This window comes from Urocampus carinirostris, chromosome 5 (assembly GCF_059441175.1).
Source record: "Urocampus carinirostris isolate Australia breed hairy pipefish chromosome 5, RoL_Ucar_1.0, whole genome shotgun sequence".
NCBI classification, from domain to species: domain Eukaryota; kingdom Metazoa; phylum Chordata; class Actinopteri; order Syngnathiformes; family Syngnathidae; genus Urocampus; species Urocampus carinirostris.
Window position 1 is genome coordinate 29,340,940 of NC_142353.1, and position 14,926 is coordinate 29,355,865.

General features: G+C 37.5%; 1 protein-coding gene across 6 annotated transcripts in view; it reads right to left on the reverse strand.

Moving 5' to 3' along the window:
* The window catches only part of mctp1a (multiple C2 domains, transmembrane 1a), a 166,113-nt gene that overhangs the window by 113,219 nt on the left and 37,968 nt on the right, over positions 1 to 14,926 (reverse strand). For 5 of the 6 annotated variants that reach the window (XR_015850527.1, XR_015850528.1, XM_088336399.1 and 2 more), the window contains 7 exons: positions 9,679 to 9,821; positions 9,487 to 9,566; positions 7,623 to 7,734; positions 5,762 to 5,800; positions 1,948 to 2,112; positions 1,746 to 1,876; positions 985 to 1,171 (listed from right to left, as the gene is read on the reverse strand). Coding sequence is in view for 4 of the 6 variants with exons in the window: in XM_088336399.1 (XP_088192525.1) it covers positions 985 to 1,171; positions 1,746 to 1,876; positions 1,948 to 2,112; positions 5,762 to 5,800; positions 7,623 to 7,734; positions 9,487 to 9,566; positions 9,679 to 9,821 (857 nt within the window). In the remaining 2 variants the exon portion in view is untranslated. The remainder of the gene's footprint in view (positions 1 to 984; positions 1,172 to 1,745; positions 1,877 to 1,947; positions 2,113 to 5,761; positions 5,801 to 7,622; positions 7,735 to 9,486; positions 9,567 to 9,678; positions 9,822 to 14,926) is intronic. The other variant, XM_088336398.1, reaches the window with a different exon arrangement.

Below are 14,926 nucleotides of genomic sequence, written 5' to 3' on the forward strand. Positions count from 1 at the left end.
AAATAAATTGATGTTATGACATCTGATTTCACCAATAAAATTAATTTCACCAACAACAAAAAATAACATGTTAACCATAAGAGGGAACTCAAAGACCACTCTATATGTTTCTCAAAGACAGAAAAGTTACCATATGGAGTATAATTTAACAACACTTAAAAGTACCTAATTTTGTACAAAACGTTATCATAATTAATGATCTACATTTAAGTACTCACAATAAATATGATACTTATGGACAAGTATTGTCCAAAGCAACAAGAGAGGATTTGTAATGAGCATTTGAAAGTTAGCATCTGAGCTGCCGTCGAAGTTCTGTGCTTCTTTTTTGTTTTCTTTTAGCAACAAACAATTAAAATGTTTACCACAAGAGGGTACTCAAATACCACTCTATATGTTTCTCAATTCCAGAACAGTTATCGTATGCAGTATCATGTAATTGTAACTGTGCATTTCCAATTTTTTCCACTGTATATTCCAGAAAATAGGGTGCAGAAGATTAAAAGGTACGCTTTAAAATTTCTGGCCAATTTCAGGTTTTTAGGTGCACCTTTGTAGTGTGATTTTTTTTTAAAAAATTGCAGTGAAATTTTAAACATCTTCGTCAAACACATTCAGTTAACAAATATCCTATACCACCTGATGGGTAAATAACTGGTATGAATAAAAAATAGAAGTCATTTGCCACCTATTGATATGTATAAATGTCACTCAGCTGATCTTTACAAGAAAGCAAAGAAACTGAAAATTGCATGCTTTTATGCGAAAACAAAGTTGGGCAATTTCCTGCGGCACGGTAAAGCAAGGTTTCAGTGCAGATGGTGGGAATTAAAAAAAATAAATTGTGTGATTCAGTTTTAAAACCCTAAAGAATAGTGTTGTTTATTTATAACAACCAGAATGTTTGGCCTGTATTAGAGAAAATAACCCAAAAAACAGGTACCTTTCGGTTTAAAACAACCCAAATTTTTCAGACAAACTCACGTATCTCTGCTTGATTTGGAGTCGTTCGCCCGGGTCATCCAGGACATTGACGGAAAGGTCCGAAATGGAAACGGCGGCAGAGGCGGTGAGTGTCACCAGCATCACTAGCACGCCTTCACCTTCCTCCAGCAGTAACTCAAGCTTGTGCGTGTGCTCTTTACTGAGGATGGACAGGTCGATGGTACACCTGAAAGACACCAAAACCCCGAAATATTAACACGTGAACTTGAGTTCATCCCGGCAGAAGAAGTTTGAAACGAGAGTCACAAACATGCTGCAAGGGGGACCAAGTAAGAGCACCTGATAAGCCACTGGACCGGCTTTAAGAATAGCTTACCAGAGATGGGTCACTGTGTTTTTGTAGGAAACCCAAACTTTGAGTTATTTTTAGGTACAAAAAAATGTGCGTTATACATGAATAAATACGGTATTTAATGCCCTTGGAAAAGTCATGTGTGTTAGCAGTGGTTGCCTGAGCCTATTTAACCCTATGTCTAATAATTGCTACTGTAACTGGTAATAATATAATAGTAACACAGAAACAGCAGAGGAATTAAATGATGAGTTGACATTTTATTGCATATCCAACTTCCCTTCGCAGTCACAAAAAAGTAGCTCTCGGCTTTAAAAAGGTCCGTGAAGCCTGCTTTGAAATAATTTAGAGCAGAAACTCAAGGCCAAGTTAATATATAATGTAGTGGAAAATTCAAAGCAGGTGAGGAAATTGGAAGATCTCAAAAGAACTAAAGAGGTCCATGTACCTTCCCATGAAATCATCTCTCTTGCCAGCATCCTTATCCCAAACTGTGATGTCTACGTAGCCGCCTTGCTCCTCATACATGTGGAAGTCAAACTGTTCCCGCCATTGAGGATTCAGCGTTTTGGTTACCGTCTAAGAAAAAATGAACAAGAATCTTATTATGTCCAACTGGGGCCTTTTAAAATACTCCGGTTTTTGTTTACCTTGCTCTTGTACTTTTGATGTCCCATCCTAAATTTGACGTAAGGGTCACTCCGGCCGTTGGCGTCCATCGGCTGGAGGCCGCGACCTTCGATCAGGCTGATGCTGACGATACCTCGCCATAGTTGAGCTTTTCTGTGGACATCGGACAGGCGCATGCTCTGGCACTGTCGCGGGTAAAATTGGAAAAGCGCGTTAAACCTGAAGAACGATATAAGTGAAATAATATTACCCTCAAATTAATGTTTATTTTTTCCAAACTGAATTGATCCATTGTCAACTAATAGATTATCAAATAAATTGCAAAAAAAGACTTTGATAGTAGCACAGGTGCGACAAAGTTGCACTCGATGTACCGCGTTTATAACAAGGAGAAATAAAACAGTATTCTGTTCCATAACCACACATATCAAGTACATTTCTACAAAACAGGAACCACAGTACAACGCGTCTCAGCGACTGTTTACTCGGATGTGGACTTGAAGTACAGAGAAGGATGCACACAAACTCCGGCTTACTCGCTGATAAACCCTTGTGTGTATTGGTTGATTTCTGCTGGACATTTCAATTTATTTTCTGCCCAATGGCGAAAATGTGAGTAAATACATCCATATAAAGCGGATGCCACAGTTGTGTCCATCCGTGTGAAGTGTAAGTCTATGCTTCTTGCAAGCACATACAAGGAAACCTTGTAAACAGACAATTGAAAACACTGGTCAAGCAATGAGCAAACAAGCATAAAAACGTTGCTGTATTTGTGTGTGACATGAATGAGATCATCTGTTTGTGTAATCCTCTTAATCGAAAACTCAAAAAATGCCAAGTAATCGGGGTTAATCGTTTGCCTCTAGGCCTGTAAACGATTTATTCAGATTCCTTCAATCACGGCTAGGAAACAGAAGGCAATTCTCCGTTTGGTATGACCATTTTATCAACTTCATCGATCATTCGCAGTAAATAACTGACAGATTGAGCAAATGATTAAATAGTCTTTTGATGCAGCAATAAACCTGGGATACAATTTCTAGTTCAGACAATCCCCAGGACACAAGAGCAACTAGCATTTCTAATTTTAGCCGTCCATCTTGAAGAGTGACGATGCATCCTACTTAAGTGTTATTTCTCAGCACTTAAAGGCCTATTTAACCTCTCTTTGAATCATCATAACATCCTTCACCGCAACAAATACACGCCACCCCCCTTCTTTTCAACCATCTTGTTCCTTGTCGGGGCGAATTGATTAGCATAGCTTTTGTTTTGCAGATGAATTTCATTAAACTCGCAACAAACCCCGCCGCACAAGTGCAGCCCTTTGATCTGGAGAAGCAGCCTCTTAATTTCTATTCTCCAGACATTAGACACCACTGACGACTAGCTCGCGGTTCCGGCTAACCTTCCACGAAGCGACTTGGCGCTACGTAGCAAGCATATGCTAATGAAACGGGGTCACCGGAAAAAAATCATGTTGTGGTTTTGTTTTTAAAATACAGAAAATAAAATAATAACACTGCTATTTACTTTAGGGATGTGTATCTGTTTGCCGGAGCACACAGCAGGGGTACAGTTCAACTTTTATAAGCCCATCGGAGGGGGGAAAAATCTTTGAAGTGCCAAAAAAAGAAATTGCCTAGTGGTTAAAGAGAAAGACCTGGATTGAATCCGCCTCTGACTCATAATTACTCCTGCAAACTATTTCTTGAAGAGTTCGCATCTTCTAATGCATGTTCACAGCTTCATTAAAGAAAAGAAAAATAGTTTGAGTAAAAATAAAAATGCAAAGCGAGGGGGCGAGATGAAGTCAAATTCATTAGCAGGCTTGCATAATTCCCGACTTGCAGGCGGGGTGGCCCATTTCGAAGACTTCAAAGGCAGAGTGCAGCAGGACTGCCCGGCGTGCTACAAACGCGATTATCAGTCAAAAAGGAAGTAACGTTGGCCGATTCAGTTTATCAAACACTAAAATGACAATTGTGCATAAAGATATTAAGAAAAACTCATTGAGACACAACTGAAGTCAATTATGGCTAAACTGAAAAGGTGCCGGGGTTCCTCGGGGCGCCGCCCTATTCCCAATAAATTTCTAAAACTACAGCATTTAGTTAGCGACTGAGCAATAATGTCCAGCCTACTGTAATCTGATCAAGCCTACAAATAAAAAAATCTGTAATTCTGTAAGAAAGGCCAGTGCCCGTTCCTCATTTTGGCTAAAGGCTTGTTAGCTCACAAGCAGGGTTGGGTAGGGTTACTTTAACTGGATTACTTTCAATTACTTTTGGATTACTCCAATACCAAATATGCTAATAAAAGACAAAAGAAACTAAATATGAATAAAATTATGACTCACAACACGTGGTAAGCTTTCTCTCCTGGCTTGGATTTCTTTGATCTCCGGCAAAACTAACATAAAATGCGAGAGAAACAAAATGAAAATGAATCCAAACAGCTTGCCAACATCATTTTTGCCGTTCCATGTATTCCGTTACTCCCCAAGCCTGCACAAAATTTTGTAATTTTATTCATAATTAGTTTATTTTGTCTTTTATTAGCATATTTGGTATTGGAGTAATGCAAAAGAGATTGAAAGTAATCCAGTTAAAGTAACCCCACCCAACCCTGCTCGCAAGCTAGCTAGTGGCTCTCTTGTTGTGGTGTGAAAAGTTATAAAGCACGGTGAGATTCGTTATACCGTAAAGCAGTGATCACAACCTTTTTAAGCTGAGAGCTACGTTTTTTGTTACTGATTAGTGTGATTGGCTGCCAGTTTTATATTTATTTATTATTTTGGAACATAGCTCAGGAGGTATGGTCTTGGGATCAAGGGATCCCAGTTCGAATCCCGGCTCGTTCCGTGTTACATGTCGAAGTGTCCTTGGGTAAGACACTGAACCCCTAATACCCCCAATAAGCAGGTTAGCGCCTCACATGGCTGCAAGGCCGCTATTGGGAAATGTGGAGCACATTGTAAAGCGCTTTGGGAAGTCATTGACTTGAAAAGCGCTATATAAATGCAAATCATTTCATTTTTCATTTCATTTCATTTCATTTTACAATTTTAGAAATACTAATATACTTTAATTAAAGGTTTGTAAGCCTGTATATTTAGATTCACGCAAATGTCCCCTGATTCACTGAATTCATTTAATAGTGTTCATTATGAACATGTTAGCAGCAAAAATCCAGGAAACATTGTGTAAAAGGATTAGTACCAGGACAGCAACAAGGCTCACATGACACAAACATTATGAATGTTTTCCAATGAATATAGATTTTTTTACAGTAAATACAGCTGAGTGGTTAGCGTCCCCGCAGCACAGTTTTGAGGTCATGGATTAAAATCCAGATTTTGCATGTTCTCCCCATGCTTGCGTGGGTTTCCTCCGGGCACTCCGTTTTCCTCCCACATTCTAAAAACATGCATGTCAGGTTAATTGACTGCGCCAAATTGTCCTTAGGTGTGAAAGAGCGAGTAAATTGTCTGTTTCTGTGTGCCCTGCGTCTGTTTGGCAACTAGAGAAGGCTGGGATAGGCTCCAGCACCCCCTGTGACCCAACTGAGGTATGCATTTGCATTTGTTTATGGCTCCAAACATTTTTGGGTTATTTTTATTTTTATGGTCCAATTATGGCTAAAATTTTGGGTAAAGATATTGCAATTTGAGGAAAACAAAGCAATGACAATACCAAGCAACAAAGAAAAGAACACAGTATGCAAAGGGGGATGATCAGAAAAAGGAAAAAGACAGCACCGCTGTAAAAAATGCACGGCAGTTAAGGGGAGAGGGGTGAGTGAAGGAGGGTTACATGCGTTTTAGTTTACCTTAATAGATTGTTTCCAGTTTCTTCTCAAAAGCATGGTCTGTGAAGGAAACAAAGCGGTTACAGCACCCCTCAGTGGCTCCAGCGTGACGTGCAGGTTAATTTTGAAGGGGAAGTGAGTTGTGGTTTGAGTGACAGGTTGTGGGGAGTGGGCGGGGTTTCGATTAGTGAAAAGTAAGCTGTTTGTCAGTCATGCATGTTAATAAGGCAGGAGTTATTTACCTTGCCAAGTTTTGTTTGACACAAACATTAATGCACACACTGTTATTATGAGACCGGCACCTGTTTGTTTACTTTATTCCCCTTATTTGTTTATGTATTTTAGTTTTGAAGCTTTTTACCATTGTGTGTTCAGGAGTATAAAATGAATGGCTCTATTTTTGTGCAATTTTTCAAGCTCGGGACAATGCTTAAGTCTAAATACTAATGGGGGCTAATTATTTTCTGCTTATAATTAAAATAATTGCTGAATAATTACTTCTTTATTACTTTTTGTTTTCATTTTGTGATCTTTTATAACACCTTTTTTCTGGCTACTCTACGTTAAAGTACTCATTAATACCGCTGCAAAAGCAAGATACACGCAAGATATGTCATCCCTCTCCGTCCCGACGATGACTAAAGGACTTAATCATCTATTTTAGACAGAAGTAGGCGTTAAACTATCTTTACTTTTATCTTCGCTTCTCTCACTACATTGCCTATACATGGCATATGGGCCGCCAACACACTGTAATACAGTGGATAAAGAAAGCAAAACAAGATAATAAGAGTGTTATCAAAGCTCTGATAAATGCAACTCCTGCCATCTAGTGGTGATTTATCATACTAAAATCATTCTCAAAAGCTTATATTTAACTCAGAGAGAATTCTTCTGAAAACCTGTTTATACATTATGGCACTGAATGAGTTAAAGACATTGTTCTGCAGTAGCCCCAGCCTGTTTTGCATTGTTTTTTTGTTTATTTCAAAGAAGTATGAAAATTAAGGCAAGCATCATGTATTTTTATTTGAGTTTGCTTATGTTTGTGATAATTGTGGTGAGTTGGTTCAGATGTAAAGCTGCATTAACTCAACTGTTAAAATAACGAAATTATGAACACATTCGATGCCAAACATAACATTATTTTTTTCTATTGTTTGTGAATAAATGTGTTGTACTTAGAAAAGATCACTTATCATCCGTGATTATAATTTGTAGGGTAGGCTACAAAATTACGCTGAAAGACAAAATAGCACTGAAAAAGGAAGCTAAATATTTGACGTTGACATTTCTTTACTGATCCAGCCCACCTGAGAACATAAAGTTTGGATGTGGCCCCCGACCCAAGTTTGACAAGCCTGCTATAGATAATAATATCTGAGCAAAATGAATTACTTAAATCATTTTTTCCAAAACCATGAAGCCCCTTCAAAGACAAATGGCACCGCCAGTACTGTACACCCCTGAACTCGTTTTCTCACAGTCGGAAGAATATAAAATGGTGCTTAACCTAAATAGAGTTTATTTGTTGTGTCAAGTGTGGACTCTTCCAAATCACAGAACTAAACAAGCAGCAAAATTAAGACATCAGATCAAAAGGAATAACATATATCCCCCGTGATTCCTGCCTTGTTCTGGGTCGAACATGCGGGGTTCCAATTAGGCAGACAAATAATTGAACAGAAATAAAACCCGACTCGGAAATATCCGGAGCATGAGCCAATGCACGACGCCCTTTGAACATGAAACTTTTACACCGACAGGAACGTTAATTACATTGGCGCATGTGCTGATTTGAGGAGTTTCCAAGTAGCTGAGCCAAAACTTTCAGGTCAATGAGCGACAAAAAAAAAATACACATTTAAACAGTGTTTCTTACTGTATCTTTCACGTCTCCCTCTCGCGGTGATAAAGTGACGGACAGTTCCAGGGTGCCAAGATTGTGGTCGGGATAATGTGGGTCCTTCAGATCAAGGGTGACGTCCAGTGTCCTACAAGGAAGCATTGGAATACTTTAAATATGGTAATTTATTGATAAATCTGAACCCTTTAATAGATACGGTGTCTCATCTTAGGGATTGTTTATTGTAATATGAAACTATTTTTTTCAACTCAAGAAATATTTGTTTATTTTTATTATTTTAATAGATAGTTTGGCTTATAGTGGAGCTTATTTTACTCTTTTTAGCATATTATTTAATTTCCTATTTATAAAAGAAAAATATTTTTTTTATCTTCCCATTAATATATTTATATTATAAATCATATTATAATTTTGCTCATTGTAGTTTATTTTATTTACATTGATATACAGGGTGTCTCAAAACATGTACTCACTCTTTTTATGTGTTTTACATTGTGTTATTGCCTTACTGTTTATAGACCAAAATATTTTTATCAATTTAGTAGAGAATTAATCTAAAAATATATCAAATTGAGGACTACAATTCTTAAAATTACAATTATTATATTACATTTTTTAAAAAGGTGTTCATACTTCAAAATGTTACTTTTCTTGTTTTTCTTATATTTGTATAAAAACATTTTTTTGATAGTTTCCTCCTGAAACTAGGAGCAAAATGATCTGCTTCTTCAATACTTTCAATACATTTTAATTGTATTGCAACTATGATTAGTGAAAACAAATAAAGTAAAATAAGGAAAATAATAATCGTAAAACTTAAAATGAGCAGAATAATCTGCTCAAATTTCATAAACAAAAAATTAAACTGTCTAAAAAGATAAATATATTACTTTAAATGTGCAACATTGAACAATTACAAAAAAATACACAAATTAACAATAATAACAATTCTAATTTAAAAATGTATACTTAAAAACAAAACAAAATGCTTAAATGATCTAACATATTGGAACATTTTGCAGATGCTAATGATTATATTACTAGAAAAAAAAAGAAAGCGGTAGCTAAATTTTCTCCCAAATGTGAAATAATTTGACCACCAATTATGTAAGAATTCTTAAACTAAGTGTCTAGGTATTTTTTAAAGTGGGTAATACATCTGAAATAAATGAATATTATTTTGCAGGTTATAATAGCGAGAAGCAGAATGCTCAAAAATAAATAAATCAAAAGCTACATAAACAATTAAATAAAATAAATAAAAAAAACTAGGGATTTGCGTTTTTAAAATTAACCACAAGAGGGCAGCAAAACATTATTTGTTGAACATTGTGACTGAAGGGAAGTACAGTGCTTTTTTAGATAGATAGATAGATAGATAGATAGATAGATAGATAGATAGATAGATAGATAGATAGATAGATAGATAGATAGATAGATAGATAGATAGATAGATAGATAGATAGATAGATAGATGGATGGATGGATGGATGGATGGATGGATGGATGGATGGATGGATGGATGGATAGATAGATAGATAGATAGATAGATAGATAGATAGATAGATAGATAGATAGATAGATAGATAGATAGATAGATAGATAGATAGATAGATAGATAGATAGATAGATAGATAGATAGATAGATAGATAGATAGATAGATAGATAGATAGATAGATAGATAGATAGATAGATAGATAGATAGATAGATAGATAGATAGATAGATAGATAGATAGATAGATAGATACTTTATTCATCCCCACAGGGAAATTACAATTTTATAGACCGTTTGCAGCAGATGATACACTCTGGTCCAAATTAAAAAAGTGGAAAATAAGAAGATCGATCATTGATGATTTCTAGTTAAAAAAGCAAACCTCTGATGCTCCAAAGACTCTAAATAGAGATATGCTGAGCCCATAAAGTCATCCTGAAGTCCAAAATCATAATCAAAAACCTGCAGAAACAGAATAAGGATAAACTGTCCTTAAAATAATTTTCACTCTACAGCACATGTTAGTAATAAACAAAAATAGGGAAAAAAATCTACTTAAACGAAGGAATCGTACCTTAACATAGAGTGGGTCCCTCAAGCTTTCCACCAAAAGGATGGCTCTCTCGTCCCATACTGGATTGAGGTTCTTGTGGATGGTTTTACTCCTGAAAACCTCCTTCCCCGCAATCTTAAACTTCACATATGGATCACTGGTACCTGAGACAGAAGGTAAACACGCAAAGTGTTCACATGCAAGCCTTTTTTTTATTATTTTTTTTAACAGCAAACCTTTCTTCATCGCTGGGGTTACGCTCCCCCCCAAAAAATGTGTGATAGGCAAAATCAATGAAGTAGAAATCTTTCTTTTTACAATTATTCCACTATAAAATACACTATTATCTCTCATCTCATCTGATTAGCTGCACCGCTTAACCTCAGTAGGGTCGCGGGGGTGCTGGAGCCCATCCCAGCAATCATCGGGCAGTGGGCAGGGGACACGCTGAACTGGTTGCCAGCCAATCGCAGAAAATACACTATTATGCATTAAAAAAAAAAAAAAAAAAAATAACCCTTTTACAGGCCCAAGCATTCATTTGACAAAAACAGGTACAAGTATCCTTTACCTGTAAACATTTATTATTATTATTATTTTTTACAAATACCCACTCTCATGTTCGTTTAAGATCAGGCGATGGTGTCATTGTAATCCTTTGCAGACATTTTTGTGATTAAGGGCTATACAAATAAATTTGACTTGACTTGACTCTCTTAGGCACTTTTTAGCCTATCAGAATACAGAACCCAATCCTTAATGAAAATCCGTGTGAAGCATAAAACCGTGAAAAAAAACAGTATAATGAGGGGAAAGAGTGCTATATACAGTATAATTAAGAAACTTTGCAGCATCAAATCCATTGAGTGGCTGTAAAGAAAAGCAGCCAGTGAAAACTAAATAAATGACCCTCACAAAATGATTTAAACAGTGTTTATCAATTGCAATGGGAAAACAGCACTGTTTTTGTTCCTCTGCCAGAGATACACATAAAAGTGTGGTCAGTCATCAACAAAGTGGCTTCCTGGAGTAGCACTCAATTTTGCACGAGCCAGCAATGAAGACTAACTACTTTATTTTCATAATAGGGGCGATAAAATTAAACGGAAGCCATTAAAAAAAAATCCCTTTATTGTGCTCGACTGGCTTTGATTGTCGACAGTTTAAATAACATAGGTCGACACAAATCCTCACATCCAATCACAAAAGGCAAGAAAAAAAAACATGCTGAGAATCACACACAAAAGTGGCTCATAAAGCAAAAAAAAATATCCTTTATTGCCAGCGGAATATGTCTTCTAAAATACTCCGCTTTTTGTTTACCTTCAATATGTCATTTGATCTGTATACACGTACTTTATATGTGGGCAGCATGGCGGAGCAGTAGTTAGCGCGTGTGCGGCACAGTTCTGAGGTCATGAGATCAAACTTTCCTGTGTGGAGTTTGCATGTTCTCCCTGTGCTTGCATTGGTTTCCTCTGGGCACTCCAGTTTCCTCCCATATTCCAAAAAAATGCATGTCGGGTTAATTGGCAGGTCAAAATTTTCCCTAGGTGTGAATGAGCGAGTGAGTTGGCTGTGTCTGTGTGCCCTGCGATTGGCTGGCAACCAGTTCAGTGTGTCCCCTGCCCTCTGCCCGAAGATAGCTGGGATGGGCTCCAGCACCCCCGCGGATAATGAATGAATGAATACTTTGTATGTGACATTTTGTCTGTTTATCCTTGAAGTCGATTGGCTGGCAAGTTATGCGCAGAGAGAGTGTAATTCACTATTATTTTTATACTTTGGCAGCAGTTTGCCGGACTTAAGCTAGTGATTATACGCTAACACTACAGAGCTAATTATGTACAGTCCAGCCGTTTTAATTCGTAGATAAATACTATGTGTGTAACTTTAAATCGGTTCATCCCAAAAGTTCATCGGCTGGCGAAAAAAGTCAAAGTTGTTTTATTTACTATTATTATTATTATTGTTATTATTGTTATTATCATTATTATTATTATTATACAATGGAAAATATTGAGTGTGACATGTTTGTTACATTTGATTCAGCCAACTACACTACTGTCATCATCAATTCCCTCCTACTACCATTTTATTGTCAATATTTACTCTCGTTGACGAAAAGATTAATTGCCCCAAGTTTTTACTTTTACAGTTCTTAAAAACAGGAGGGCGAGATTCAGTAGTGCTGTAGCTACAAGAGATTTGTTGTTAAATTACAATCAGCCACTTTACTCAAAGTACTTATGTCTAATGAGCTTCCTTTTGTTATTTGCATTTTATATTTATCAGCAGTTTTACTTAATCTATAACACTTTGTTGACCAACAGGAATTTCTGTGTAGCTGTTTAGCTATTTTGGCCCTGTGTTTCACATTTTCCGTTTTGGTTCAAAATGCATATTTTGGTGGATCCTTAGTTTTTCAAAAGTTGAAGTTTATGTGTTTTATCACATGCTTTCAAGCTACCAAATAATAAAAATCTACCTAGGATAGAACAATGTTGAAGTTGAAAACTTTACTGTGAAACCCCAAACTACATGATTCTGACGATAAATTATTTAGCCACCTCATTTCCATCATAAATCAATAATTGCAATTACATAGCTGTAAGCAGTAACTCAGTACAGGGCAGATGAGTGGTCTTGAAATATTAACTTGTGATGTATGAAGATGTAATTATGTTTCCACTGAATCATGCACTAAAATAAGCCTGGTGTACCAAAAGGGAAATGAACGGATCATTGTTTCATGAACTAGAAATAAATTGGTATTAAGGGCTGTAGCGAAAATGACATGTTCGTCTAATCCCGAATATTTTTCATATTGGCAAATATCTTTCATATTCACGATTACCGTCCTTTTTCTTTCAACCCCCCTTTGTGACCACCCATGACTAAATTGGCGGGGAAATGACGTCAACACGAAGGGATGCACTTCCGTAAGCAAACAACGTTGTAACTTATGCGGTCATCATGGTGCGCTTCTTTTACTTACAAAACAACGCGCAACATTACTAGTTTTGGGCCAATTTTGGGTTCACAGTGGGACCTCGCTACTTCGCGGTTTGACGTTCGCGGCGGGGGGAGTGCGCTGGACCCCCGTAACTGTGTCGGTGTCGTGCGTATCGCGCCCGAAAGTACCCGCGCCGCGCTTTAGGGGCTCGCTCGCGGGAGCGACCGAACGGCACCCGCGGTGCGGCGCAAGAAAAAGCCCTGTCGTGAATTTGTCTCCGATCGTCCCGGGCGGACGTAAAATCGCCCAGCTGTACGACTCTTAGCGGTGGATCACTCGGCTCGTGCGTCGATGAAGAACGCAGCAAGCTGCAAGAACTAATGTGATTTGCAGCTGCGATTGGCTGGCAACCAGTTCAGGGTGTCCCCTGCCCACTGCCCGCAGATGGCTGGGATGGGCTCCAGCCCCCCCCCCCGCGACCCTAATAAGGATGCAGATAATGAGGGAAGTGGTCTGCAATCTTTGTTTCAAGAAGGTGCCACTGAAAAGAACTAACACAACTAATCTCAAGCAGCACTTGAAGTCCAGGCACACGGTAAAATTCGCCGAGCTAGTCGGCAAAGGAAGAATCCAGGGGTTGCAGCTTGTCAATTGGATTTAAGTGAATTTTCTACACGAAAATACAAACAAGCCAGTGTAAATTAGCACATGCTAACTGAAGTATTACGCGGCACATTGCTACTGAAACTCTGCCGTTCAATAGAGTTGACAAACCAGCATTCAGAGACATGCTGTACAAATTTGAAAATTTGTACGACCCACCAGGCAAAACAATTTTAAATTCAGTCAGTAGGGTCATAATGGGACCATTTCCTGTGGTGTGTCTTGGGCAGGTACAGCCTGGTGGCCCAACTACAGTTCATATTTGAGTTGATGTCATGTTAACAGAGTCTTGGATGTGCATTTGTTTTGTTTTTTTGTTTGTTTTTCAGTTGCTAAGCGAAACTATGTTTACTTAGTTACATAACTTATTTTACTATGTTACCAATCGTAGTTTTCAAAGCCTTAGAACTTTAGGAAAGATAAGTCTGCGGCTGTTAGCAGTGCTTAAAACTTAAAACGAAAGAATAAGACATTTATCTGCTCTGCTGGTGTTTTCACTTAAAGTGTGTGTGTGTGTGTGTGTGTGTGTGTGTGTGTGTGTGTGTGTGTGTGTGTGTGTGTGTGTGTGTGTGTGTGTGTGTGTGTGTGTGTGTGTGTGTGTGTGTGTGTGTGTGTGTGTTGAAACTTGAGTATTTTCTCTCATCTGTGCTACTCATTTTTGCACTTTGTTTAATTTTGTTGTTCATCTTAGAAATTCCCCATTTTCACTTAACTGACTTCAGCACATCTTTAAGCAATAAACAAACTGAAGGGCTAAATCTCAATATATCAAACAATTTCACTGGCACATTTTTAAGTGTCACTGCTTCATTGAATCAGTCACTTCTCAAAGTGAAGCAAGGCACACCAGTGTCAATTGAACATGCAAGGCCAAAAGATTTTTATTCGCTGAAAAGCAGATAATAAGGGACTGAAAATCCATAAACATGCGTGGGCTGATTCAAATTAGTAAAATTAATGATATCCAAATGTTCTCCATGTTATACAAGCTACAGCCTAATCATTAATTGTTCTCCATTGTGCATTGTTTTGGTTTGTTCAACTGTTCTTTCGAATGGGTCACACTGTGGCACTTGTATCCAGATGATGTCATCATCTTTTTCCTAGTCATCAGGCTGCCAAGCACTTTGGTCGATAGACTTGCCCGGATATGCAGCCAGACGACTGGCAGTGCTGATATAGCCGTTGTTTGAAATGGTACTTTGTCTCCATCTTGCGGTGGGATGTTTTTACGATTTTATTTTTTTAAAAACATTTTTAAGGGGGAAAACCGCAGTTTCTGTGATGGCACCGTATCACTGTAGTTAAAAAAAACCGTACTCATTACGGCAAAACCATAGTACTTGGCAGCTATGATATTATCATAGTAGCAAATAATGCAGGTGATTGTTTTTCTTTATTTCTTTTTTAGAATATATTTGCCATTCGTTATTATCTGTGTGACAATTAATCGTCTCCAGAAATTGGTATTAATTTCATTTGTAATGATAACCATTAGATAATATGTCTTTAATACAAAAAGGAATGCCAAACACTGGTTCACAAATTCAATGACAGTTTAATATACACACGGTTGACAATAATTATCATGAATAAAACAAACATTACCCATCCAGACAAAGATACTATTAGCCTTACCCCATTGTCAAC